Below are 27,148 nucleotides of genomic sequence, written 5' to 3'. Positions count from 1 at the left end.
TGCGCTTTACAAATGTAGTATAACATAACATAATCTTGGCCCAAACTACCGGGTATGTGAGACCTTTGCCCTGGAGGCATGCCACTGCGTTTCCCTTAGAGATGACAATTCAGAGGTGCAAATTTTGAGGATTAGAATTCGGTACCGACAACGAATTAGGCGCTTTGCTACGCTGACTTTTCCTGTACTTCTTTCTTTAGCTTTCAGCAAATACTTTACTAAGATCTAAATATAACTCCACATGGAAGAGTCGGCAGCAGCTTGGCTCCAAATGAATGCTCCTAGCCATAGGTCTCAGTGAGTGTTATCAAAGTGAGGCCACTGGAAGATGGCAAAGCAGGCAACATGTGTGGCCGTGGGCAGGGTGTTCATCAAAACAGTGCCCGTTACTGCAAACATAACTTCTTACCAAAGTTAAACCTTAACATGGGCACAGCGCTCCGATGTCGTGTTGGCGCTGGATAAACCTGAAAGCGTGGGAAGCTGGAGGGCGACTCACAGACCCGGGCAACCAATAACTGACGGGCGAATCGATTCCATCACACCAACAGGGGGTGAATAGTTTGCCCCTTTAGACACAGCTTCCATCACTCAGTACTTCACGGAGTACGATGTTATGGCTTTGCATAGCGCTTTCAGTCCTTATAGCATCAGTGCGTTGTCTTCAACTGGGTGTTCTTTTGTGCTTATCAGCCAGAGCCAACCTTTTACAGTGACTATTTATTGGAGCGTGGTTGTGGGATTTTATTTGGGAGTATGTTCCGTGTTTGGAGGTGATTCTGGAGAGTTAGTGTGGTGGGTTGTGTGAGTCAGCGTGGAAGTAAAATTAGTTCAATTTAAAATGACGCCTGTGTCTATATAAAAGAAAAAAACACACTCCAAACCCGAGCGCATATTAGCTTCACAAAAGGCTCAAACACTGGAATTCGTAAAATATGCTTGTTCATATATAAGAATATTTGCATGCATCTTCATGCTCTCACGGTCGCACAAATCAGAGAGATGACCCGCGAGGCCCCAATACTGTCCAATAGTGCAACATTAACAGCTGATTTCGTAGTGTACGCCAAACTGATATCATTACATAGTGCGTACCCGTCAAGCGCTATATATTATTAAAGTAAAGCGCCTTCGAGGCAGGCACATTAAAGACACTTGAATAGGGCCAGAGATTGTGGGTCCTGAAAGAGGCCTCTGAAATGCACCACCACAAGTGTTTACAGTAGGACACAGCTTTGCTTCCGGTTCTAGTGGGACATATGCAAATGACCACGCAAATGCGGGTGCTCCGATCCCAAGCCGGGCACCCCTGAAGGGGCATCAACTGCTGTTGCGAGAGAGGAGCTGCCTGGTCCACCTGAGGATCGAAATGTGCAAGTGTGAGCAGAGTCTGTGTAGAGATGCCGTGCAAGAGGTGTGGGGCTACCTCTTTTCTGGAGTGCAGCAGTTGTGCCTGCTAGGGAGCTGAGGCACCTCTCTGGGAGAGGAGGGGGCGCCTTTGTCCACATGCCAGGGCACTCGGTGACGCGCAGCGGAAGCGCCCTCTCTGCGCCTGAGTCGCGCCAGAGTCCTGCCCGTCTGCGCTCGTCCGCGTCTCGATAGCGGCCGAGGTAAGCGTGGGGCTCTGACGGGTGGATATTCTGTTATCTGTCGGCCACGGTTTCTCGGTAACAATGACGCACTCCTATTCTTCCACTGAGCTTCTAGCATTGCGTGGATGCTCTTTTCTGTGTCACCATGTTTTGCCAGGGGGTCGTTTGCTCAGGAAGGGCTGTGCGGAGTGTGGTTGGGTTCTGCCGAGGCAGCATGCTGTTCTATCGGCACCCCCGCCACCTCAAATTCTTTGTCATCTTCTTAATACTAGATCTCTTGGTAAACATGCTACTGACATTTGGAATTTGTTATCAGATTCAAAAACTTCCTGTCTGTTTTTGACGGAGACGTGGCTTAACGAGTGCTCTAGTCCGGACATCGCCTCGGCTGTCCCTCCTAATTATACCATCTATAGGAGGGACAGAGAGGTGGGTCGTGGTGGCGGGGTGGCACTAATAGCCAACAAGAATCTGCCTTGCTCAACCTTCCCTGTAGAAAATATCAACGGCAGTGAAGCCTTGGGCTTCTCCCTTAAATTTTCTTCCCGTCATACTTGCACAGGGATTCTTATCTATAGAGCACCGGGTCCCCTGGGTTCGTTCTTTGAGGACTTACAGGCGGCACTTTCTGTAATGTGTTTAAGATCGGATCACTGTCTCCTATTGGGAGACTTTAATCTTCACATGGATATAACCAATGACCCGCACACTATTAAACTCCACGATTTAGTTTGTCCGTTGGGCCTGTCTCCTTTTATTAGTAGCCCGACTCACACTAAAGGCCACACGATCGATCAGATCTTTTTTTCTGGGTCTTTAGAGGCCTCGTCACCATACCCTGTCCTAGGGTCAGACCATTTTTTAATAGAGTTTCGTGTCTGTTTCTCAGCCGTGCCCAATGTTAGAGGCACCTAAGACAAGAAGAGACTGTCGCGACCTTTCCATCGAGTGTCGGCTGAAATGTTTTCGGCCGCTCTTGTCCAGCACCCATGTACCCTATCAGGAGATTTGGAGCAAGATTTAATATTGGTGTAGAAATGGCTTGATTCCAGGTTTGAGGAATTAGCTCCTGGCAAGACAGGCAAACAGGAGAGTAAACATATTTCAGCCCCCTGGTTCACTCCTCTTCTCGGCAAGCTGCGTCAGGATTGTAAGAGGGCGGAAAGAGTCTGGAGGCGCCGATATGTTCCTGAAGATAAAGTCAAATATAGAGGACTTATCCTCCTCTATCACAAGCAAATACTACAGGCAAAAAAAACGTACCTGGAACATAGAATTGACATGGCAGACAGCAGGAGTAAGGACATCTTTAGAATTGTTCAGGAATTCACTTCCCCTGCTGCAAGCTCTCCGAATTACTCTCACACGGAAGCCTGGATCTGCCAACTTAGTGAATTCTTTGTCAACAAAATCAAGCTTATCCAAAACTCTTTTCCTAATATAGGTCTCGGTACCAGAGTTCGCCAACCAAGTCTTCTTCCTTCAACTCCAAAGGAAGTAGGGCCGTTACTTTTCGACTTTCCGGCTAGGTCTCTGACCTCCTCCCTGGAACTACTAACCCGACTAAAATCAGGCTCGCCGCTGGACCCTTGTCCTGCTACGTGTCTGGGAAGAGTTGCTCCGGCTATCAACACGCTGTTAAATCCTTTGCTCAACGCCTCCCTTACATCTGGTGAGGTACCGGCGGCCTGGAAGCACGCCCTGATTCTACAGCTGTTAAAAAAGCCTACATCTGACCCCCTTGTTCACGCGAATTATAGACCAATCTCCCTCCTTCCAGCCATGGCTAAGGTGATTGAGAAATACGTGCACTCCTCCATTGCTAGCTTTGTTGAGAACAACAACTTGCTTCACGATTCTCAATCTGGTTTCCGTGCGAATTACAGCACCGAGACAGCCTTGCTTGAGATCACGGATGCCATTCGTGGAACTCTGGATGGTGGCGGGAAAGTGATTTTGGTCATGTTGGACTTGTTGATGGCGTTCGACACTGTCCCTCATGTCGGTCTCCTTTCAAGACTATGGGAGATCGGTTTGCGGGGGACGGTGTGGGAATGGTTTAAGTCATTTCTTACCAACCGCCGACAAGTGGTCTGGGCACCCCCGTTTTCCGTGGAAATGCCTCCGCTGGTGGTAGGGGCCCCGCAAGGGTCTATTCTTAGCCCCTGCCTCTTTAACATCTATATGGCCCCTCTGGCGGAGGTAGCGGAATCTTTTGGTGCCCAGATCATATCCTATGCTGATGACACCCAGCTACTTTTCACGTGTAACAGGGGCGAAGACTTTGACGGCGATCAGATTAGGGAGTGCTTGGAAGCCGTGTTTGAATGGTTTCAGAGACACAGCCTAAAATGCAACTCTGATAAATCAGAGTTGCTTTTCTTTGGTAGCCCGCCCAATCCGGAGTGGAGGTCCTGGTGGCCACAGGACATGGCGCCGCCTATGGAAACCTCGTTAAAAGCTAAGAACTATGGCATTTTATGCGAGGTAGATCTTTCTTTTAGATCCCAGGTCATAGGACTGACCGGAAAGTGCTTTGGTCTGTTGAAGATGATGCGGAAATTTCTCCCACTAATATCTCTTCAACACAAAAAAATCATAGTCCAAGCCATGATAGGGTCTCGGCTTGATTATGCGAACGCCCTTTACCTGGGCCTTCCTAAATACCTGTTAACTAGGTTGCAGGTTGTGCAAAATGCAGCCGCTAGAGCAATCTTTGGAATGCCACGAAGGGCGCATGCGACGGAGCTGCTTGAGAAACTCCACTGGCTTCCAATTGCCAAGAGAGTCACCTTTAAGATTTTGACTCTGGATTTTAAGGCCTTCCATCACATTGGCCCTAAATATCTTTGGAAACGGATGGCGTTTTATGTCCCAAAGAGGTCTTTGAGATCCGCGCAACTAGCTAAAGCCACTGTCCCCTTAATCAAGCGTGCCCGTACAGGAGGCCGCTCCTTCCGGTATCTGGCCTCTCGCAGTTGAAATGAGCTTCCTTTTGCGCTGCGATCGTCGTCCAGTCTGCTTGCCTTTCGTAAGGATCTAAAGACGTGGCTTTTTGCCCAGTAAAATCTGTACCACCTGAGCAGGGTACTGTGTTATGTATCTTCTTCTGATTTTCTCTTTGCCAAAGCGCCGGGACACTCTTGGGTGTAGCCGCGCGCTATAGAAGAGCCATTTTAACATAACATAACTCGGACCCAGACAGTTATCCTGATGTTTGTGTAACTTTCTTCAGCAGGGAGAGTTGGTATCATTCTATGTTGGATTATTCTATTATAAACCGGGTCACTGGAATTATGTGATTGTGCGGTCGCACCATTCATATGTGCAGCTCAAGGAAACAATCTGCTGTATCGTAAATAATATTAAACGAACAACACGTATACATTAAAAATTCCACTTAACCGATCATGAACAAAAGTGCTCGATTCAAGGCGCTACACTCACCAGAGAAAACCAGAATTAAACTCCACAAAATCGGGCTGCCCATGTTAGCGGCTGAGGGGTCTCCTGTGCTTTAGGAAGAGCTAGGTGCGGCTGCTGCTGTCTGTGGTAATGGAGTTCAGGCAGAAAGTAAGTAACTAGTGAGTGGGTGAAGGGAGGGAGGGGGGTGCCTCGCTCTGTACAAAGTTTAAACCCGGGCAGTCACTTGCAGAGGGGGGAGGGAGCCTAACTTCTACTTCTAGTACGGACAACGAGAAATGAAAATGAATGTAAGCGGATTGAGCAACCGTTGCCCACCCCTTTCCTCCTATGCTTGCATTGCCAAATACTGTTGAGAGCTGATGCAGTCAGCGGAAATATGGTCCTGTGTGCCGTCAGAGTGCATGCTCCTTGGGTTACCCAGAGAATCGCAGTCTGATCTACTCAGAAGAATGACTTTCGTTCTCTTTACAAACCACCCCCGCTGGCTACAAATATCTTGTTATAAGAAATGCTGCCAGAAATGAGTCAGACGGAATAGAGGATGCGAGAAAAGCCCACAACCGGGATGGTGACTTTAGCTGCGCTCCACTCACCCCTTGTTCAATGAGGGAGACACCATTTTTGAAAGAAAGTCACATTTTCACCCTGCGGTCGCGAAAGTGACACTCCTGAACCACGGTCTTGAGTAAGGACCTTGCATGTTCCCCCAGGCGACCCTTCTGCCCTGTAGAGCCAGTTTCTTAGCACTGAGTGTTGAGACCCGGTTGATGCCTATATGTTCTCCGGGATTTCTCAGCGCATGGAGACAACTTTAAAAATAAAGATTAGAAACTAGACGCTATTAAGCAATAGTTTAAGCCAGGAGGGAGGCTTCATGTAAAAGGTTATGCAGGGTCAGATAATCACACAGTTTCAGCCAAGAGAACCTTTATCTTGATAACCCAGAGTGAACTTAAAGCTTTTCATCTCCTGTGTGAGGGGGTGAAGAGGAAGAAAACAGCAAATGCTGTGTGTTGTGGCCACCAAAACGAGATTGGTAAATCAAACGCAAGGTACTGCGATCAACTAATGCTGCAAATGCAGAAACAGCTTGGTAAAGACGACATGCTTGAAGTCTGGCGGTGGGAATGCGGAACCACCAAAGAAACGAGGAGAAAGCACAAATAACGAGCCAGGAGAAACAAGTGGTGCACGCGCGCACCACAGTGAGACATCTGTTTTGCATTAATAATCAACTAAAATTCATTTGCGCAAAGACTGTTCCCGAACATACCACTGGCCACTGTATGTATCTATACTAACCTGTTACTTATAGGCCATAACTCTTTGAGAGATAGCCTTTCAGACAGTACTATACAAATTCCTGGACACAGATCTAGTAGAATATAGAATGCTTAGGAAAGTTCATTTAAAGGGTATTGCAAGGAGGAAGTCGAATCTTCCAACATAATGAGTATTTTCGCATATCTTACCCTTGCACTGCATAATTGTATTAACCTTGTAATTTGCTTGATCGTGTTGTTTGTATTCTTAGTACGACATTGTACTGGGTATAATTGCACTATTCTAAACTTGTATCTATTCTACCTCATACAATGTAAAGCGCTCTGATACCGAAGGGTCTTGTTCGCGCTATACAAAACTCTTTAAATAAATAAATTGCGCACACGTCTGGGCATGATAATTCAAAACAGATGTCACCCATGCGGGTAACCGCAAGCAATAGGCCGTGAGCGGAGCAAAGGTGGGACATGCATCCGCCTTTGCCCAATTGCGTGCTGTGTTTCTTAGAAAGACGCACGCAGAGGCCAATAGCCTGAGAGAAAAACAAACACACATGCGCGACTGCGCTGACTGCGCGCTGCTCTAGGCTTGACCTAAAGAGCATATTTCCTTTGATACACAATTTCTATTAATTTACTTTTTTATGTCAAATAATGCATGCCAGAGTAGAGTGGAAAACTACAAAAAGCCACGGCTCAGCTGTCAACTAAGTATGGCATGATTTAGGACAAACCTGGAGAGCTGTATAACTTTGTTGCCAGAGAAGTATGGGCTAACAAGTGAAATATTTTTACTGGTCTGCAGAGGGGCTTCAAACCCATGAAAAAAACTAGAAGGAACAGAGGCTCAAAAATACCGAAAGTTAATACTACACTAGCAGATTATACAGAACTAATGTGAAGCCAATGTCTTTAACAAACCAAATCTCATATAAGTCTAGGGGCACTTGAGACGTGCACAAACACCCAAGTCTTTCATAAGGCTATAGAAAAAGCATAAAAAATATAGTTGTTGATGAAAAGAGCAGCATAAAGCTATGACCAAAAAGTCCAGATTGTTAAAAGCTTAACATGGTGGTAATTATTCCACGGAAAATGGAAATGGCCATCCAGAACTTTGCTACCTCAAAAGGCAATTTGTTTCACCTAATGTACATCACATAATGCTGCAATCTGAAATAAGTAAAAATAAAAAACATTGTTTTTTAAAGTGCGCGGCGCGACATGTTTAAATATAAATAACAGCAATTTAAATTTCCTGAACCAATTCTTCTAGCTCAAGTCTACAGAGTACACAGCAAAAGCAGTGATGATCAAACACCCCTACCCAGACTGGACGAAACAAACACAAAAATAGTAAATGAAGGGTTTTTCTAACCTGTGGCCTCACCTGCCGAAACAGCTCTTGGTGCTTCAGTCGCAGCCTCTGTTTCTCCATTTGCAGCTCCTGTAATCTCATCTGTTGCTGCTGACTGGAACCTCCGCCTATTAGATTACTCTGCGGGCTCTGAGATGTTAGAGGTGGTGGGGGCTTTACTGGAGCACTTTGGCTGAGCCTTTGACTCATTGCTGGAAAAAACACAAAGTAATTTTGAAATAAAAGGTGCCTAAGATAACCATATACAAGACTCCAAAGAGATAGAAAAATATTCAATGCAAATATCATGGGTAATCAGTATAGGCCCATTTGCAAGACACTTGGTGTTTAATCATTTTTAATACAACTCAAAATCAGTAGATTTGATGAGCATATGTACTTTGGATAGCTCAGAAAAGAGGTGTCATCCTACTCTGGATAATTCGGAAAACTGTGACGCACACAGATTAATGGTTTTCTGACCTAACCTTTTACTGTTGGTGAGCTTGACAATGATGCACACATTAGAGGTGTTCCATGCTGGTTTGTTCAGTGTAAGTTTTGATCAGCTGTTGGTCAATATCAGAGAACACCAAAAGTGTTTCCCTCAAAAGAGGATATGGAGTGATTACTTATCAGGCAGAGGGACTATGTTCATGTGCCTTTTCTTTATCACAAATACACCTGAGGGGAGAATGTCTACTATGTCTCTCTAACAGGGACACAATGCTCACCCCAGAACTGGAGGGGGCAACGAAGTACTGAATTTGGCAAATCCTCAGGCTGGCTTTGGAACACCAACTTGACCTAAGTAATGAATAAACACAGAAACACTCAGTTTCTTATTTAAATGGTAAGGGAGACTTCGCACTGGTTTCTGAGATCCCACACCAGATGTGAAACCTGTGTGTGGCTGCCAATAGCCATGACAATTTGGCGTAAATCTGGGAAGCATGCTGAGTCACTAGCTGCTGTGATCTAGCTGCTAACATCAGAGTGAGTGACTGACAGAGCGCTGAAAATCACTAGCGCATTTTGACCAATTGTTGTTTTTAATCACTTGTGCACGTTTCTTAAAAGAGCACTGCTCAAAACTGTTTAATTCCATTTTAAAAGCATTTTAAAAGTATTCGTAAAATCTTCACCGGAGTGCTGACCCGATTCCTTTTCCTGCCCGCCTCGGTCCGACTCGGTAATTAATTACCGTTGTGCGGAGGGCGGACAGGTGAGGGCCAGGCACTTCCGGGAGCGGTCAGCGCTCTAGTTCTCCACTGGGGGCTACTTAGCCATCGCCTCACAGGAAGCGCGCAGCGATTGCGCGCAGCCTCATAGCAGCCGAAGACCAGCCAAAGAGCTGCCCGTCTGCGACAGGACGGGGCGACGGGGCGGGATACTCTCATCATGCCGCTCCTTCGTACTGTTAAACAAATCAGGTATGAGGCTCCATATCTGAAAACCTTAAAGCAATACACTTCCCCATGTCACTCTGAGGATAGTAGACCTTGCTTTGAAGGACCGTTTTCTTGCAAAAAATGCCATTACTCCTCTATGCCTTTTACTGACTCCCATGACTCTAGCAAGCCAACACATGATTTGCACTGTATCCTTATCAACGTTCGCTCAATGCCCAAACACCAAATTGAGATCTGGGACTTAATACACTCTTTGACCCCAGATCTCTGTTTCATTACTGAAACATGGTTAAAGCCCCACACGGTATCTGCCATTACATTGGGAGTACCTTCGGGATACAAATTCTATCATTCTGACCGCCCTGATAAAACAGGTGGCGGTATCGCCATAATTTACAAAGAGTCCCTTAAATTAGACATTTTGGACAAACAATGCTGCAAGGAAATGGAAACAATGGTTTTCCGAATTATTTCCTCAAACAGAAAGACTTGTAAAGGCGTACTTGTATACAGACCTCCCCCTCCATGTCCCAGCTTCTCTACATCTCTGTTAGAGATGTTAGGCCCTCATTTACGGGCCAATGAGGACTTTCTCCTTCTTGGAGATTTTAATATTCATACTGACCAACCTGACTCCACAGGCGCAAAAAGCCTGTCTACTGACATGGATACCATCGGTCTGACACAAAAAAATCAGGACCCCACTCATGAAGGTGGACATTGTATTGACCTGATATACACTAACTTTGACAACATATTGTGTCATAAACCTACCCAAGTCAACTGGTCAGATCATTTTTTATTACAGTTTACTATTTTTAAAGCTAACGTAGGCCACCATAAGAAACCTCTACCCTCCACCATACGCAGACAGTGGCACAAACTTACACTGGAGACGCTACAAATGGTGTGGGAAAAACCCGAGATCAGAGATGCTGAAGAAGTAGAAAAGAAGCTTACCATGTTCCAGCAATCTCTTACCGTAGCTATGGATAAAATTGCCCCCCTAAAACATTTAAACAACATCCTGTAGCTAAACAGGAAAAATGGTATACCGAGGCTCTCAGGAAAGAGAAGCAAGAATGCAGGAGGATAGAGAAAAGATGGAGGAAATCACACTCCGAGGAGAACAAAAAGGCACATCGTGCAGCGCAAAACAACTATTACAAACATATCAAAGCTGCCCGTAAAAACAATATCGCTCAACAACTCATAGAAGCCGGTAATTCTCCTAAAGAATTGTATAGGATCCTTGAAACTTTTACAAAACCCATGGCTTGTATAAGTCCAGATGACTTCTCACAAAGTCTATGTGAAGAAGTTTCATCATACTTCGAAAATAAAATAGAAGCCATCTATGAAAAAATTCTTGCATCCCAACCAAATAGTGATATTCTGAATGTCTCCTCCCCTAACAAAAATATCAACCTCACATTAACTACATTCCCTCCTGTCAACACTGAAGAGCTTTACACAATAATGACCCAAGTAAAATCTGGATCACCGAATGACCTTATTCCTGTTAAAACCCTAACCTCCCTCCGCACCCTGCTAGCCCCCCACATTCAGGATGTAATCAATCAGTCTCTCAAAGAAGGAAAAGTACCAGCTGAGTGGAAAAATGCAGTAGTGAACCCCATCCGCAAGAATGCTGCGCTCCCGTGGACAGAGCTCACCAACCTCCGTCCCATCTCCCTTCTGCCTTACTACAGCAAGATGGCCGAGAAGCATGTCAATACACACCTGTCCAGCTACATCGAGGCAGCGGGCGGCCTAGACCACTCGCAATCTGGTTTTAGGCCCAACCATAGCACCGAATCAGCCCTCCTCTCAGTGACAGATAACATCAGAATGTCACTTGACAGGGGGAGCTCAGTGATTCTGGTGCTATTGGATTTGTCCGCTGCCTTCGACACGGTGTCGCACAAAATTCTCCTCGACCGTCTGAAGGCAGTGGGAGTAAAAGGGACCGCCCTTGCGTGGCTTGAAAGCTTTCTTGCAGACAGACAGCAAGGGGTCAAATTAGGCTCCCATAAATCTGTCTGCAGGAAGCTTACCAAGGGTGTGCCACAGGGCTCGTGTCTGAGCCCCACGTTATTTAACGTATACGTGGCTCCTTTGGCAGAGATTATAAGATCATACGGGTTCTTTCCAATCTCTTACGCTGACGACACTCAGCTGCTGTTCCCCTTCCAGACCATTACACCTGCAGTCATGAAATCTTTCCAAGACGGAATGAGAGCGGTGGCGGGTTGGATGGCCCAGAACTTCCTCCAATGCAATGTGTCCAAGACGGAAGTCATGTTGTTCGGAGGGGCCACCAGGCTCTGGTCGCCAGATTGGTGGCCACTCGAGCTAGGACCTGTCCCAGCGCCCAAACTAACCATTAAAAATCTGGGAGTGCGCCTGGACCAAGCCCTGATTATGAAAGATCATGTCAGCCAGATCACGGGAACATGTTTCCGTACAATAGGTCTCCTACGGCGTATCTTCCCTTTCCTACCTAACACCCATAGGAAAATACTGGTACAGGCACTAGTTCTTGGACGAGTGGACTATTGTAATAGTCTACTCATTTCCGCCAACCAAGAACAACTACGCAAACTGCAGGTGGTGCAGAATACTGCGGCAAGACTCATCCTGAATGCCCCTCCCCGCACCCCTTCTCGCCCTCTTCTTTCCCACCTTCATTGGCTCCCGGTGCAACAGCGAATAAATTTTAAAATTTGCTGTATCATGCACAAGTGCATATATGGGTCGGGTCCCAAATACCTAAAAGAGATTTTTCTACCCTACTCCCCTGGACGCGCTCTGCGTTCCAGCAACACTATGCTGCTGCAGGTACCCAAAGTCACCAGAGCTAGGCAGGGAGGGCGAGCACCCTCCCTTAAAGGCCCCCTGCTGTGGAACTCTCTTCCACCCCAACTGAGGCTAATCACCAACCTCCTTCCCTTCAGGAAAAAACTAAAGACTCACCTGTTTGCACAAGAATAATTCAGCCTCTCTCTGTTTTCCCCCTCACTACAAATTTACCAACTCATGCAGAAGCTACGCGCAGAGATACCCCTTCGGGGCTGATTCAGGCGCGATACAAGACCATAAATAAATAGGAAAGAGTTTACCAGTCTGCTGAAAAGCTGGACTGCTCCTTCCAGAAAGTACCAATGCAACCCCATAGAAGTCTTGCACAAGGTCTAGCTGAAAGAAAGCCAGTTGAAGGACATCTCAATGGACTGGGTCACGAGGTTGCCACTGCCACGCTGGAAGCCAGCATCCACAGAAGTGCATCATTTGGGTCATACAGCTTTGGCAAAACCTGTTGGCAACACAAGGGAAAGCCAGCATCGACCACAAGCCACACGATCCCATGCAAAAGAGTGCATGTATCCACTTTCAGACCCTGAAACATTACAACGTAGCCGTCATTCACGTGCATAGTTTTTAATGACCAGAGAGATCACCCAAAATGAGCAAGAAATGCGTTACTTACCTGTAACAGCAGTTATCCAGTATTGGTGTCTTTCATGGATTCACATGCCTGAATCATTCCCCGTCGTCGAGACGGGAGCCTCCGGTACATAAAAAAGTAATGTCCTATAGACATACATAGAGAAAATAGGCCTAAGGGCCTCCCCTTAGTAGCCTTTCTTAGTCCTTATGTAAAAAAGGACCAAACTCTCCTAGTCAGCCAATCAGCTCCGACCTCCCTCTAGAACCTTCCTGGGAGGAGCCTCAGTCCCTCAGATTTTCGTACGCACCCAGCTAGGTAGGCGTAATGTTGTCAGAGAGGGATGTGAGTCCTTCCCGGGGAGGCGGGAGGGTTGCATGTGAATCCATGAAAGACACCAATACTGGATAACTGCTGTTACAGGTAAGTAACGCATTTCTTATCCAGTATTAGGGGTGTCTTTCATGGATTCACATGCCTGAATCAGAATAGCTAGCAATCAGATATGCACATTTGTGATGTAAATCAGTTCTGCAGTCATGTTAGACAATGCATATATCATCACATATAGTATCACAAGAGCAAGGAATGTGCATACCTGGATGGCGGGATGTAGGAAGGCTCACCTCACTGAAAGAGATGGCGAAGCACCGCTTGACCCACTGCCATATCCTTCTGAAGTTCGATATCCAGGCAGTAGTGGCTGGAGAAAGTGTGCGGTGACTTCCAGGTCGCCGCTCTGCCAATGTCCAAGATTGGCACCCCCGCGAAGAGTGCTGCTGACGTGGACATCGCCCTGGTGGAATGTGCAGTGACCTGATTAGTCAAAGGCCGTCCGGCCTGGTCATGGCAGAATGCAATCGTTGATGAGATCCATCTTGAGATGCTTTGTTTCGTGAGGGACAGGCCCATTCTTGGTCTGCTGTATGCCACGAACAGTTGTGAAGAGTTTCTGAAAGTCTTAGACTTATCTAGGTAGAACCTGAGACATTTGAGATCTAAAGAATGTAGAGCCCTTCCTGCTGCGGTTGAAGGGTTCGCAAAGAAAGTTTGAAGGATTATTGGCTCATTGAGATGAAAGCCTGAAGGCACCTTTGGAATGAATTTTGGGTTCGGTCTCAGCACCATGCTAGCATTCCTGAACTGCATGTATGGTTCCTGAATGGACAGAGCTTGGAGCTCGCTCACTCTTCTGGATAGAAAACCGCCTGTAGCCCACTGACTCTTAGTGGGGATTTTTCACGAGACATACTTTGGGTCAGCTCCGTGTACTGGTTGAACGGATGTTTCATGAGCTTGGTAAGAACCACATTGAGATGCCAGGAGGTGGCAACATCCTTACTGGCGGGAAAGAGCTATATAAACGTTTCAGAACTTGCTTAATCAACCCGCTTGACCAGAGCGATGGGCTCGTTTGAATTCTTTTATAACGAGATAGCACTGTTAGGTGTACTGTAATGGATAGATAAGGCAATATATGCACCAGTGATGTGGAGAAAAGCATATTTCTGCGGTCGACACCGCAGACACAAAGCGCTTCCCTTTCCGGGAATATGTTCATGTGCTATCCGCACTTGCTCTGGCAAGAATGTCTACAGTCGTGTGGATTATTCCGATTGTGGAACTCTGAACTCAGGGGTCAGGCGACCAACCAGAGAGACTTCAGACCCTGATGTCGAACTGCATTATCGATCATAGTAAGCAGAGATAGATACTGCCGCCGGTGGATCGGCGGCTACAGGGATAGGTGGTGGAGTTCTGTGAACCAATGTCGCCTCTGCCCTATTGGGGCTATTAAAATCAGAATACAAGGCTCCACCAACCTTGTCTTGAGGACAATGGGAGCATCGGGAATGGTGGAAAGGCCTACGCAAAGACATTGCGCCATGCGGTTGGAGATGCATTCCCTAGCCAATTACCGAAGTGTGGGCATTCGGCTTTCATTCACGTCGCAATTAGATCCATTTGCGGCGTGTTTTATCTGGAGAAGATGTGGCCAATGATTTGTTGGTCCAGCTCCCTGTTACAATGGTTTCTGCCTGCTGAACGCATCGGTGAGCCCATTGTTCGTCTTATTCTTGGTAGGCAAGCTTGAAGGCCCAGGAAGACCGTCAGCAGTTCAGGCAGATTGATATGTAGTGTCTTCTCCATAGGAGACTACCTTCCGCATTTTGTGACGACGTGAGGAACCGCCGGAAGTAGGAGTGACAAGCCTTGAGACAGTTTTTGAGAGGATATTCCTCATTGTAGGACTCCGGCCATGTGAGGATTCCCTTTTACGTGGCAAGATGACCCTGTAGATTGTAACCACTGCTTCGATAGCGCCTCTTGTAGAGGTCTCGTTCGTAGTTGAGAGCGAGGAATCAGGAGGATACACTATCACTCTCTGATGGGAAAACCTTTGCTGACCGTGTGGCCAGGGTTATACCTAGGAAAGTGATGTACCTAGGAAACTGATGTAGTGAGAAGGTTTCAGGACCGATTTTTCCTGATTGAGGATGAGATCCAAGCATCGAAAACTGAAAGCAGGCGTTGGGAGACCTGGACACGTCTTTTAAGGATGAAGCCTTGAGCAGGCAGTCCTTCAGAAACCGAAAGACTTGGTGTCCTAGTTATGTCGCTCCCAGGGAACTGTATTTCGTGAATATGTGTGTTGCAGACTTGAGCTCGAAAGGCAGAACGCGAAACCGTAAATGTCTGCGCACTACTGCAAATCGTAAGTACTTTTAGCGATTCCTGTGAAGTGGGATATGGAAGTAAACGTCCTGTTTGCTGGACCTCATGGATTACCATGCGAAACAACTGCCTCTTTTAGGAGGGTGTTGAAGTCTCTGAAGCCCAAGGTTGGTCTCCTCCTCTTATCTTTTTTCTGGATTTAAAAAAGGAAGCGGGAACAAAAAAAACCTTTTCCCTTATGAGGAGGAGGTACTCTCGCTATAGCTCCTTTGAGGAGGAGGAACTCTCGCTATAGCTCCTTTCTACAGCATAATCCAGACGTAGATGCAGCTGTATATCTTGAAATCTCCGCTGCCCGTTCCATGAGAAGACAATTTCTCAGAAGATGGGTGCTTGTTTTGCTATTGTCGGCGACTGAAGGCATTGTGGTCTACTCTGGCCTGAAGAGCAGGAAGATTGGAATTGATAATTTCCTTTGAGGGAAGACCTTCTTCTTCCTCCATTTGTACTAAAGGACTGGTTCATATACTGAGGATTGTCCAAAGCTCTCGCATTGTCTGTTTCTTTAACTTTTCGTGCCAATAGTGACCGGCCCTCATCTGGCCTGTCCACAAACGTTGTTTGTACCTCAGGACGGAAAGGGCACTCCTTGGATCCGCAAGACTGCTGGTCCAGCCACTTGCGGACCCCTGTCATAGCGATATTCCTCGCGCAGTCTATGGTTTAACGCCAATGCACCGCCTCTAGCGGAATCCACCTAACTTCCTCTTCGGATGAGTCTGGTAATTCCGGCTGGTATGGGGCCAGTGTGCCCACAATTTTTTCCATGCTAGCGTACCAAGAGCGCTAGAACGTTCACAGAGGGAAACCTGTTCGTAAGGTTGTCCACTCTTAGACCCTCCTTATCAGGAGGAGGTGACAACGGGGCCGAAGGATCCCCGGAGTTTTTCTAGGCCGCCTGTGGCACTACGGAGTCCGGCTTAGAAAGTTCCTGTTAAGCACGCCGGTGCTGTATCTGGCGCCTTATACTTCTTCTCCAACGGAGGGATCACCGGTGATACAGAGGAGGGGTACTACCGGACCCTTACCTCTTCTGACTATAGGTAATGGATAACCCGTATTGACCTTACTGCCTTCTTGTAGGGTTCTTTGAAGACGTACAAGAAGCAGGCCTGTTCTTGAGAGGTCATGGAGATCTTAAAACGTTGAGCAGCTCTCCATACCACCTTAGAAGAGATTCCAGAAGTGGTGGAGTTCCTTCCTCGTCGATGAATCCGTCGACGAGGTTGCCGTCATAGACTATGCCATCGTAGACGCGCAGTCATAGATGACCATACCCCCTTAAAAGAGATTACAGACTTGGTGGATTTCCTCCTTCGTTGACGAGTTCGACGACAAGATCTCCGTCAGAGAGTATGTCGTCGTAGACGAGCAGTCATAGATGAGGCCGTCGTAGACTACTCGTAGACAAGGCCGTCGACGCCGTCGTAGACTAGCCTTCGTAGCTGAGTCCGTCGTAGATGAGGTCATCATAGACTAGACCATCCTAGAAGAGGCTATCGTAGACGAGTCCCTCGTAGACTAGGCCATCGTAGACGAGGCCCACGTAGACGAGGCCCGCGTAGACGAGGCCCGCGTAGATGAGGCCATCTTAGGCTAGGCCATCTTAGAGAAGGCCCTGGTCGACCAGACAGGCTGTCATAGACGATGTCGTCAATGACTATGCCGCCGTAGACGAGTCCTCGAAGATGAGCCTACGTAGATGAGGCTATCGTCGATACCGTAGACAGGGCGTCGTAGGCGAGCAGTCGACTCCATAGACTAGCCCTTGTAGATGAGGCCGTCATAGACTAGGCAGTCGTAGACTAGGACATCGTAGACTAGGCCATCGAGCACTAGGCCTTCGTAGACGACTAGGCCATCGATCATTAGGCCTCCATAGTAGACTAGGCCATCGAGCACTAGGCCTTCGTAGACGACTAGGCCATCGATATTAGGCCTCTATAGAGTAGGCCAGCAGACTAGGCCATCGTAGACTATAGATTAGGCCATTGTAGACTAGGTCCTCGTAGACTAGGCCCTGTAGACTAGGCCCTGTAGACGCTGTAGACAGGCCGCCGAGACAGGGACGCTGTAGACAGGCCGCCGTAGACAGGCTGCCGTAGACAGGCTGTCATAGACGCGCCCACGAAAATGCGCCTTCGTAGATGAGGCCATCATCGTAGATGAGGCCATCATCGAAACCGTAGACAGGCCGTAGACATGCCGAGTAGTCTTCGTAGATGAAGCCATCATTGATACCGTAGACAGGCCTTCGTTCCGAGAGGCTGTCGTCGATGGTTGCGTCGCCGATGTCGATGGTCTCGTCGTCGACGGTCTCGTCGTCGACGGCGACGGTCTTGACGGCGACGGTCCTCGTCGTCGACGGTCCTCGCCGTCGACGGTCCTCGTCGTCGACGGTCCTCGTCGTCGACGGTCCTCGTCGTCGACGGTCCTCGTCGTCGACGGTCCTCGTCGTCGACGGTCCTCGTCGTCGACGGTCCTCGTCGTCGACGGTCCTCGCCGTCGACGGTCCTCGCCGTCGACGGTCCTCGCCGTCGACGGTCCTCGTCGTCGTCGACGGTCCTAGTCGTCGACGGTCCTCGCCGTCGTCGACGGTCCTCGTCGTCGACGGTCCTCGCCGTCGTCGACGGGCCTCGTCGTCGACGGTCCTCGCCGTCGACGGTCCTCGCCGTCGTCGACGGTCCTCGTCGTCGACGGTCCTCGTCGTTGACGGTCCTCGCCGTCGTTGACGGTCCTCGCCGTCGTCGACGGTCCTCGTCGTCGACGTCGACGGTGTCGAAGTCGACGTCCATGGTGTCGTCGACGGTCTCGACGTCGATGTCCTCGTCGTCGACGCTCTCGACGCTCCAATCGTCGACGTCGACGGTGTCGCCGTCGCCGTCTATGGTCTCGTCGTCGACGTCATCGTCGACGCTGTCGTCGTCGTGGACGCTCTCATTGTAATGATGATGGTTTTGACATCGATGGCTTCTTAGGCTGTACCTCAGGAGGTATAGACGACGCCTTTCTGAACGATCCTATGACCAGAGGAGGGGATATAGACGGCTCATACGTCGTCTATTTTGTCCGATATTTCTCCAAAGCAAGTCCCTTACTCTCCTTTCCCACAGAGTGGGGAGATCCTTGAAGGACTGCGCCCGGAAGACCCCTGAGCGGTCTTTTTTGGGGCCTTCTCAGGATGGTACCCTGAGGAAAGAGTCTGAGGAGATTCTCTATTGAGGTCTCCTGGACTTTGAGGGCAACACCTCATCGCAGTAACTGGAGAAAATAAATAACCTCCTTTCTGGCCTTAACCATATTAACAGCCTCTGTTCACGACCCTTCAAAAGTCACTTGAAAGAGCAACATACCTTGTAGCCTTTGGTCTGTGAGTGTGAGGAACCGAGCAGAGCCACCTCTTGGAACAAGAAGTGCAGGCTCCAAACAGAATTCTTCCGTTCTTTCCCTTGTTAAACCTTCTTTAAAGAAAGTATTTGAAGATAAAGAATGTATTTGAAGATAATCCAAGTAGAAAGCCAAATTAAGTGAAAAAAACACAGAATCTGAGCAGAGCTCAGAGCAGACTCCCTTAGCACAACGTGCGGTAGAAAATCTGAGGGACTGAGGCTCCTCCCAGGAAGGTTCTAGAGGGAGGTCGGAGCTGATTGGCTGACTAGGAGAGTTTGGTCCTTTTTTACATAAGGACTAAGAAAGGCTACTAAGGGGAGGCCCTTAGGCCTATTTTCTCTATGTATGTCTATAGGACATTACTTTTTTATGTACCGGAGGCTCCCGTCTCGACGACGGGGAATGATTCAGGCATGTGAATCCATGAAAGACACCCCTAATACTGGATAACTGTTGCAATTATGTTCCTAATACTGTAAATCCAGACATATGTCTGGATGAGTGTGCAGTTGTAATCGAGCCGTAAAATACAAGGGCAGAAATTGTACCGAAGGCTTATGTCGTTTCCGCCCACAACCGAGGAAAAAAATCTGAACATGGCCCGTAAATTATGGAAAATAAAGAATATATATATATATTTTTTAAAACCTCATCAAATCAAGTTAGCCTTATAAAAAGATTAATTCAAAATAGGGTTACCTTTGGATTGTAGAGCATCCATTTTGGACTGCTACCAGACCGTATTTCAAGACATCTGAATAGATTGCAAAACAATACATCCCACCAGAACTTAATGTACTCTTAAACCCCCCCCCCCTCTAACAGCATTGTGTATGATCAACGGAATAGCACTGCAGTACATGTACATTATACTGTGAATATTGTTAATTCAAGAGCTACTTGATTCAGTATGTTATTCTTCATTGTGTTCACCACCTTGCACAAATGGATTGTAGCGCACCATGTTTCTGGATATCTTTTTTTGTTGCATCATAGTCACTTGTATTAAGTGCATACACGATGCAAGTGACCTGCCAGTATGGGTCAAACATGTGTCATATTGAACTCCTAATGACAAATGTGCATTGGTAGTTATGATCTTCGGGTAGGAGTGAAACATATCAGATGTCATACCCAATGGTGCAGGTTCACTAGGGCAAAAGTGGAGCAGCTATCATGTAATCCGTGCAAGAATGACACCTATGTACACAATTGTGTGCAATGCCAGTAAACCACTTAAAATAATTTCATAACTAATTCTGCTTGAACATTTATACTCCACGGAAATATTTTCAACTAATTATCAAGGTTTTCCGTTTCCAGTCCCAGTCACCGGAGGGTCCTGCACTGGTGGGTGCACCCCATTGAGTTGAGACCTTGTGAGTCGGCTTTTACAGGCAGAGGACGTCACCACAAGGAGCACAGGGAACACAAGATATTTTTGTGGGTGAATTATTTTAGAGTCAGACATTTTGAAGGTAAGAACTTTTATTCTGACTATCCCTTTACTCCAGCCTTCATACCACCATCGTACACCCCGTCAGTGGGTATTTCAATAGCCAAACCTACCCAAACCGAGCACTGTACAGGAGGACCAGTTACCAGAATTATGATCCACAACTGTTTATGTATTGTGGGGAATGCTACAGTAGACAGGAGAGGGAAGGGAGTTTCCAGAGAGTTCCAATACAGTGTATTTTAAAGAGGGTCGTACTCAGTTCTTTCACAAATAGGAGGAGGGCGGAGGCAGTTGTGATGGCTACGTAGATGTTGTTTCAGATCCAGGGTAAGTAGATGAGATGTCAGACTCTCACTTTTTTCTTTATTCTATTTCGTTGCTTGCAGTCTGGAGATGCCCTGGCTGTCGATGTTGGTTTAGGACCAAATTGTGTACACAATCTCAATATCTGGATTGCTTCTACACATTTAAGAACCAACTGAGCAGCTTTAAGTGTTAAGAAAGCCTCGAGACCATAGCAATTGTAAAGATCCCCAATAACACTCAAACCAAGCAACTCTCTTGATTGTATGCCTCATCTTGAAGGCACAACTCACTTTGCTCTTCAGAGATCCTTTGTGCAGTCGGCAGTATTGATTGCTTCTCTTCGCTAGCTACTGAAACAAAATGTATACCTGCAACCTCATTTTACAACCCGAGGTTAAACTCCGCTTTAGGAAAAAGTTTTCAGTTCTGATACCTGAAGACAAAAATGCTATCTGAGTGTGTCCATCAAATTTCCCAAAATCTGCAGGTGTCTCCATGATGAAGGCCAGGCCCGGACTGGCCGTTGCGGGCACCGGGCAATCCCCCGGTGCGCCGCAGGGGTGGGGGGCGGTTTTGGGCCCCTGGAGGCCGTTTTTGTTACAGGGCCGATTTTGCACCCCCAACCACCCCCGTGGGGTGGGGGGCGGGGCGGCCGAGCACTTTGCCAGGGCCGGTTTGGGTTCCCAGTCTGGCCCTGATGAAGGCTGATGGTTATTATGTAATGGTTGGGACAACCATAGCCCAGTAGGCATTCAATACGGAAACCCTACCTTAGAAAGAAAGATACCTCAGAAAGCTTTGGAGCTTAGGCAGATAATGTAGCTGCATCCAAGATTCGCCCTCAACCAAAATCCCATGATGAGGCTGTTTAGATAGTTGAGCAAACCATCTCTGACTTTGGTAAATATTTGGTTTATAAAACAAACTCTACTACAACACAGGCTATCTTAGCTGGGGTAATGGAATCCACAGATTCTCGGGTAACCAAGTCTGCCCATTATCTAGGGATAATGCAGTAAGCTGATCTAAATTTGTCCTTGGAATTTATAACTACTCCATTCACTTAAGGGACAGTAAGAAACAATGATGAAGATGGACGAATCTTCCTATTTCATCTGAGTGCATTCCACAGAACAGGGAGGATGGGACAGAGGCAGGAATTTGAGGATGAGAGTATCATCCCGAAAGAGTACTAATGAAGGGAATTAACTTGTTTTTCTGAATAGATACCCAAGAAGTACTGAATAGACACCCAAGAAGTACCTCCTAAAAAGTGGAGGGTTCAAGGAGTGGGCTTTACATCAGCAAATTCTGCAGGACCAAGCAGGAAAAATGGCCATCTGTGCAGACCTGGGAGTCAAGGAAGCATCTCTTGGTGGAAGTGTGGACGGAATTTCATGCCACGGTCTGGCGGATGTCCAGAAGACCACTGGCCAAAGCCATAGTGGCGACCTAGTTTCTGGTGGAATGACCCCCAAAGCCCCAAGGATGCCCCTTCCTGGACAATGTAATAGGACATCATTATATAAAGGATGATCCAGCTGGACAAGGTTTGTTTCAGGACTACCCTTTTCATCGCTCTATCAAATCAAACAAAGAGTTTATCATCCATCTGTTGCTGCTTAGTCTCATCTAGATAGAAACTGGAGTCCCTCCTAGGGTCCAGCAGATGAAGCCTCTCCCCATCCTTAGAGGAATATAAGGGAGAAACGAAAGTGGGGAGCGTGATGGACTGCTCCATATGGAAAGGAGTCACCATTTTCGGCAGAAAGGATGCCCCACATCTGAAGCAACAACTTGTCCAGGAAGAAGGTGGCTTACCCGAATGCTCCTGCAGTTCCCTTACATGGCATGCAGAAGTTATTACGATACCAACAGACAGGGACACAAACAAAACCAACACTAGAATGGTTTTGGCTTTGTCAGTGAGGTATACTTTGGATCATATGGCATATCGATAACATTAAGATACTTGCTGCCTTGAGGCAACCATAATATTACTCGGACTTTATGCTATGACTATCGCCTATAGTGATGCTGTACCCAGCTTTTCTTTCTACTGAAGGGATGACATAAGTGTGTGGAGCAAAAGGTAAATTAAATCACTGAAAATTTATGGGAGATCATAATGCATTTTTCCCGGAGCAAAATACCTAGAACGGTCTACTTTTTAACATTTCTCTTTCCTCTTTGCAGAGGTTTTCTGTTTTACCTTCCCTTGACATATTTGTGTAATAATGATTTGATGAATTGGTTATTAGACTTATTCTGCTGTTATTGAGAACTGCTACATGAACTGATTCTTCCACAGAAAAGGAATCTAGTCAGAGCGGTCGATTAATCTTTATTTGGAAAAGAAAGTTAGTATCGTAATGATTCAATACTTCTAGAAAACGGGTGAAATAATTTACCCTCTATGACTTTTTGATGTTTGTTGCCACCATTAGTAGGTGAATTACCCGCTTCTTAAAGCAGAGGCAAAATGTAAATTACACATGAGCAGACTATTGAACGAAGAGGATTGACTGAAAGTCCCTGTATGTAACGTTTAAGTATGAGTTAACCATTTTTTCTCATCTCGAAGATCCCTCCCATCGTCAATATTTTCTCCTAAAAGTGTACTTTTAACACTTGGTGCAGTTAGGGCTACAAAAAACTCTTGAACATATGTAGGTATTTTTATTACACTTTTTTGGGAAAGACAGGAGGCTGGCGAGCCCACTACAGTGATCTATGGGCTAGACCTAAAATTACTGAGAAAGCCCGCTATGCACAAAGAGGAAAGTAATATAAAATTGGGCCATACTAAAAGTGAGAGAACAGTCTGCATTGTCAGACTGATTATTTTAACCAGGCCCTTCTGTGTTATGAAATATTAGCTATCTTCATTTTGTCTGTATTTGACAATGTGGGTCTCCAAGGTTTGCTCTTGCAATATATAATATAGCGAGAGGATCGGAGACTCCTAATTGACCACTTGTTTTTTTTCACAGAAATAGCGGATTATCAGTCTCTCACTATTTAGAATGTGAGGGGGTGGGAAAAGATAGTCACCAATTGTAAGGCTCGTTGAAATTCACTTTGAGAAGCCACCATGTTTCCGTTGTTCTTAGTGGAAAGAACAGCCTTCAGGTTGGATTTCAGAAAAACTAAAATTATTATTTTTTTAATAAAAACAGAAATATTTTCGTCCTTGATTTGTTTCTCACATGTAATGAAATTAAAAACAGCTTAAAATACAGCCTCCCTGAAAAACTTTTTTTTACGTTTGGTAAGTCAAGTTTACTTTCCGCAGAGAGCCCACCAAAGGAGCCTTTTTAACTCTAATTATACCAGAATTTAGATATGCAAGTTACCTCAAATTATGGGTGATATCAATGCTAAACCACAATTGTTACAAGTAAATAACGCTTAATTCTCCAGCTACAGATACTTTAAGAGAGGTGTGAATACATAAGAAATGTAACCAAACAAAACATCGCTAAGGAACACTGGACCCACACCTCAGAATCCAAGCATTCATGTTCAGATTGCCAAACCGCAAATCTACAGATTTTGGCAAACAGAATACTGCAAAATGGTGACAAGGTGGAGACCTTTCCACTAACAAAGTGGGCTCGAATAATTTCTCTGGAAAGTCATTTTTTTAAACTTATTTCAAATATATTTGAGGTGGTATCCTGGATCTAGTACACCCCCCCCTTTCTACCTGTCCCCCTTTTCTACTACAAGGTAGCTGAATCACATTCCTTCCCCTCAACCTTGAACAGGAAGTTATTTACCGCCTTCAACAAAGGGATTATCACTTCCTGCTGGAAGACGAAATCATGTAGATAATAAACTAGTTGTCAAGTCTGCCCTGGAAAAACATTTCAGGCAGGTGCTATGTCTCAAAGAGACCCTTCGAAACCCATCAGTCAGAAACAATGTCTTTTTTGGGAACAGAATCCTGCACCCTAACCCCCAAAAGGTGCCATTTGTGAGTTGTGTGGCAGCGTCATGTCTTGGATAGTGATGGTTAAATGGAAGAGGGAGTTGCAACTGGACCTCTTCCTGTTGAGCAAGTGCAGACTTTTTCTCTCTCTGGATGTTAAATGCACTAATATGACATCTTCATCAATGGGCCAAAAACCGTTTTGAATGCCAAGGGATCCCTCTGTCACAGGCCTACTGAAAAAAATCCTCTGCCTTGTTTTCAGCATCCGGCTCTCTTCGTTGCTATGTGGCCACAAAAAGACGTGATGATACAAACTGTTGATCCGGAATTCAGTTGCTGGTTTAGGCTAAACTTAACACAACATTTAACAACAAGGGGTGGTGATGGACAGAGTTTCTGAATTAAGCAGAATACTCTCACCCAGTCAAGAGATCAGGGCTAGATCCAACACCGTTTTTTAGCTCACTGCACCATCCCAGTTCAGAACCTGGCTATATGCAAATTAGTCTGTTCCTGTCCCAGTGCATGATGGGAACAGGGCAAACCAAACTACCAAGCCAATTCTTACACTGGGAAGGAAACAAGCTTCCGGGGACCGGTTTCTGCCATTTCAGGCGTCGTCGGCCCGGCTTGCTTGAATCCTGATGGTGCAATGAGCAAGGGACTCACATCTGAGTATACCCTTCCACACTTAGGGTGGACAAAATATTTAACAACAAGGGGTGGTGATGGACAGAGTTTCTGAATTAAGCAGAATACTCTCACCCAGTCAAGAGATCAGGGCTAGATCCAACACCGTTTTTTAGCTGACTGCACCATCCCAGTTCAGAACCTGGCTATATGCAAATTAGTCTGTTCCTGTCCCAGTGCACTGCTCCATCAGGATTCAAGCAAGCCGGGCCGACGACGCCTGAAATGGCAGAAACCGGTCCCCGGAAGCTTGTCTCCTTTCTGGTGAAGAATTGGCTTGGTAGTTTGGTCTGCCCTGTTCCCATGATGCACTGGGCCAGGGTCAGACTAATTTGCATATAGCCAGGTTCTGAGCTGGGATGGGGCAGTGAGCTAAATAACGGTGATGGATCAAGCCCTGATCTTTGGACTGGGTAAGAGTGGTCTGCTTAATTCAGACACTCTGTTCATCACCACCCCCTTTTCTGAATCATTTTGTCCACCATAAGCGTGGAAGGGTATACTCAGACATGAGTCCCTTGCTCACTGCTCCATCAGGATTCAAGCAGGCCGGGCCGACGACGCCTGAAATGGCAGAAACCGGTCCCCGGAAGCTTGTCTCCTTTCTGGTGAAGAATTGGCTTGGTAGTTTGGTCTGCCCTGTTCCCATGATGCACTGGGCCAGGGACAGACTAATTTGCATATAGCCAGGTTCTGAGCTGGGATGGGGCAGTGAGCTAAATAACGGTGATGGATCAAGCCCTGATCTTTGGACTGGGTAGGAGTGGTCTGCTTAATTCAGACACTCTGTTCATCACCACCCCCTTTTCTGAATCAAACTTAACACAACGCCACAATATGAGACGCTTGCCCAGCCCCTAGGTTTGACACCGCTGCAGATACTCTAATACTTTGATTAGATAGTTTCTGTCCATCTAGCAGTATTACATTTTCCACTCTACAAAGTTTGAGAGGAACCAACAATACACCTCTTATGAAATCACATATTACATCACTCATTACATAGTATCATGACATCTCAAATGACATCACTGATGACATCATCCAGCAACGCAAACTTCAATATACTTTGAAAAATTCCATTTAGATTTTTTTAAAGTAAGAAGACGACATAGGTAAGTTGGCGCGCAAGTAGTTGTATGGGTTAGTGAGTGGCTGTATGGGTACGGGAGTGGCTGGGTACGGGAGTGGCTGTGTGCGGGAGTGGCTGTGTATGGGAGTGGCTGTGTATGGGAGTGGCTGTGTGAGTGGCTCTATGGGTGAGTATATGGGTGTATGAGTGAGTTAGTAGCTCTTTATGAGTGTGTTAGGGTGTGGGAGTAGACGTATTGGAGAGTGCGTGTCTGAGGGGCTGTACGGGTGAGTAAGTGGGTGTTTCAGTGGTTATACGTATGTGTGAATGGGTATGTAAGTAGTTGCGTGTGTGAGTGAACAGGTGTGAGTGGCTGTATGGGTGAATGAGTAGCTCTGTTAGTAGCTGTATGGCTGATTAACAGGCCGTGTAAGTGTCTTTATGGGTGAGTGAGTGGATATTTGAGTGACTGGGTGAGTGTGGCTCTATGGATGAGTGAGTAGATGGACGTGCTTCTATGTATCTGTGAATGGAATGGATATGTGACTGACTGTGTAGGTGTGTGGGTGCATGTGAGGTTGTTTGGGGGTACGAGCGGTTCTGCGGATGATGTCATTTGAGATATCATTAGTTATGTCACTGACCAGATCAAGAGTGATATAATATTCGAGGTCATAAGCAGTGCATTGCGATGGGGGGGTGGGGGAGGGGAGGCGGGGGGGGGGGGTAAGTCAGTTATAGTTATCTCAGATAACTATAACTGTTGAGTTTCACTTGTTCTAACTAGACCATCCCTGTAACCCTTGTTTTTTTTCAGGGAATTTCTAAGGTTTTTTAAAATTCTATTTCTTAATTATAAGCCCCAGTAACCTTTGTTTTGTTTTTCTAGTGAATTCTGAAAGTTTATTAATTTTATTTCCCAACTGTAATCTGGAACATTTGAGAGTCTGTGTATCAGTGGGTGTATTATTATGCATATTTTTAAAATTACATTTCTACCTAAAAAAGGTTTCCCAGCGCTAAGATCATTACTGTAAAGT

General features: G+C 46.4%; 1 protein-coding gene across 5 annotated transcripts in view; it reads right to left on the bottom strand.

Annotated features, from left to right (window-relative positions):
* The window catches only part of YAP1 (Yes1 associated transcriptional regulator), a 202,615-nt gene that overhangs the window by 39,238 nt on the left and 136,229 nt on the right, over positions 1–27,148 (bottom strand). For 3 of the 5 annotated variants that reach the window (XM_078656999.1, XM_078657001.1, XM_078657003.1), the window contains one exon: positions 7,680–7,870. In XM_078656999.1, the coding sequence (XP_078513125.1) occupies positions 7,680–7,870 (191 nt within the window). The remainder of the gene's footprint in view (positions 1–7,679; positions 7,871–27,148) is intronic. The other 2 variants (XM_078657000.1, XM_078657002.1) reach the window with 1 other exon arrangement.

Source organism: Lissotriton helveticus, chromosome 8 (assembly GCF_964261635.1).
Source record: "Lissotriton helveticus chromosome 8, aLisHel1.1, whole genome shotgun sequence".
NCBI lineage: Eukaryota > Metazoa > Chordata > Amphibia > Caudata > Salamandridae > Lissotriton > Lissotriton helveticus.
The sequence above is the reverse complement of the archived record's forward strand: the minus strand, read 5'-3'. Positions and strand labels throughout refer to the sequence as shown.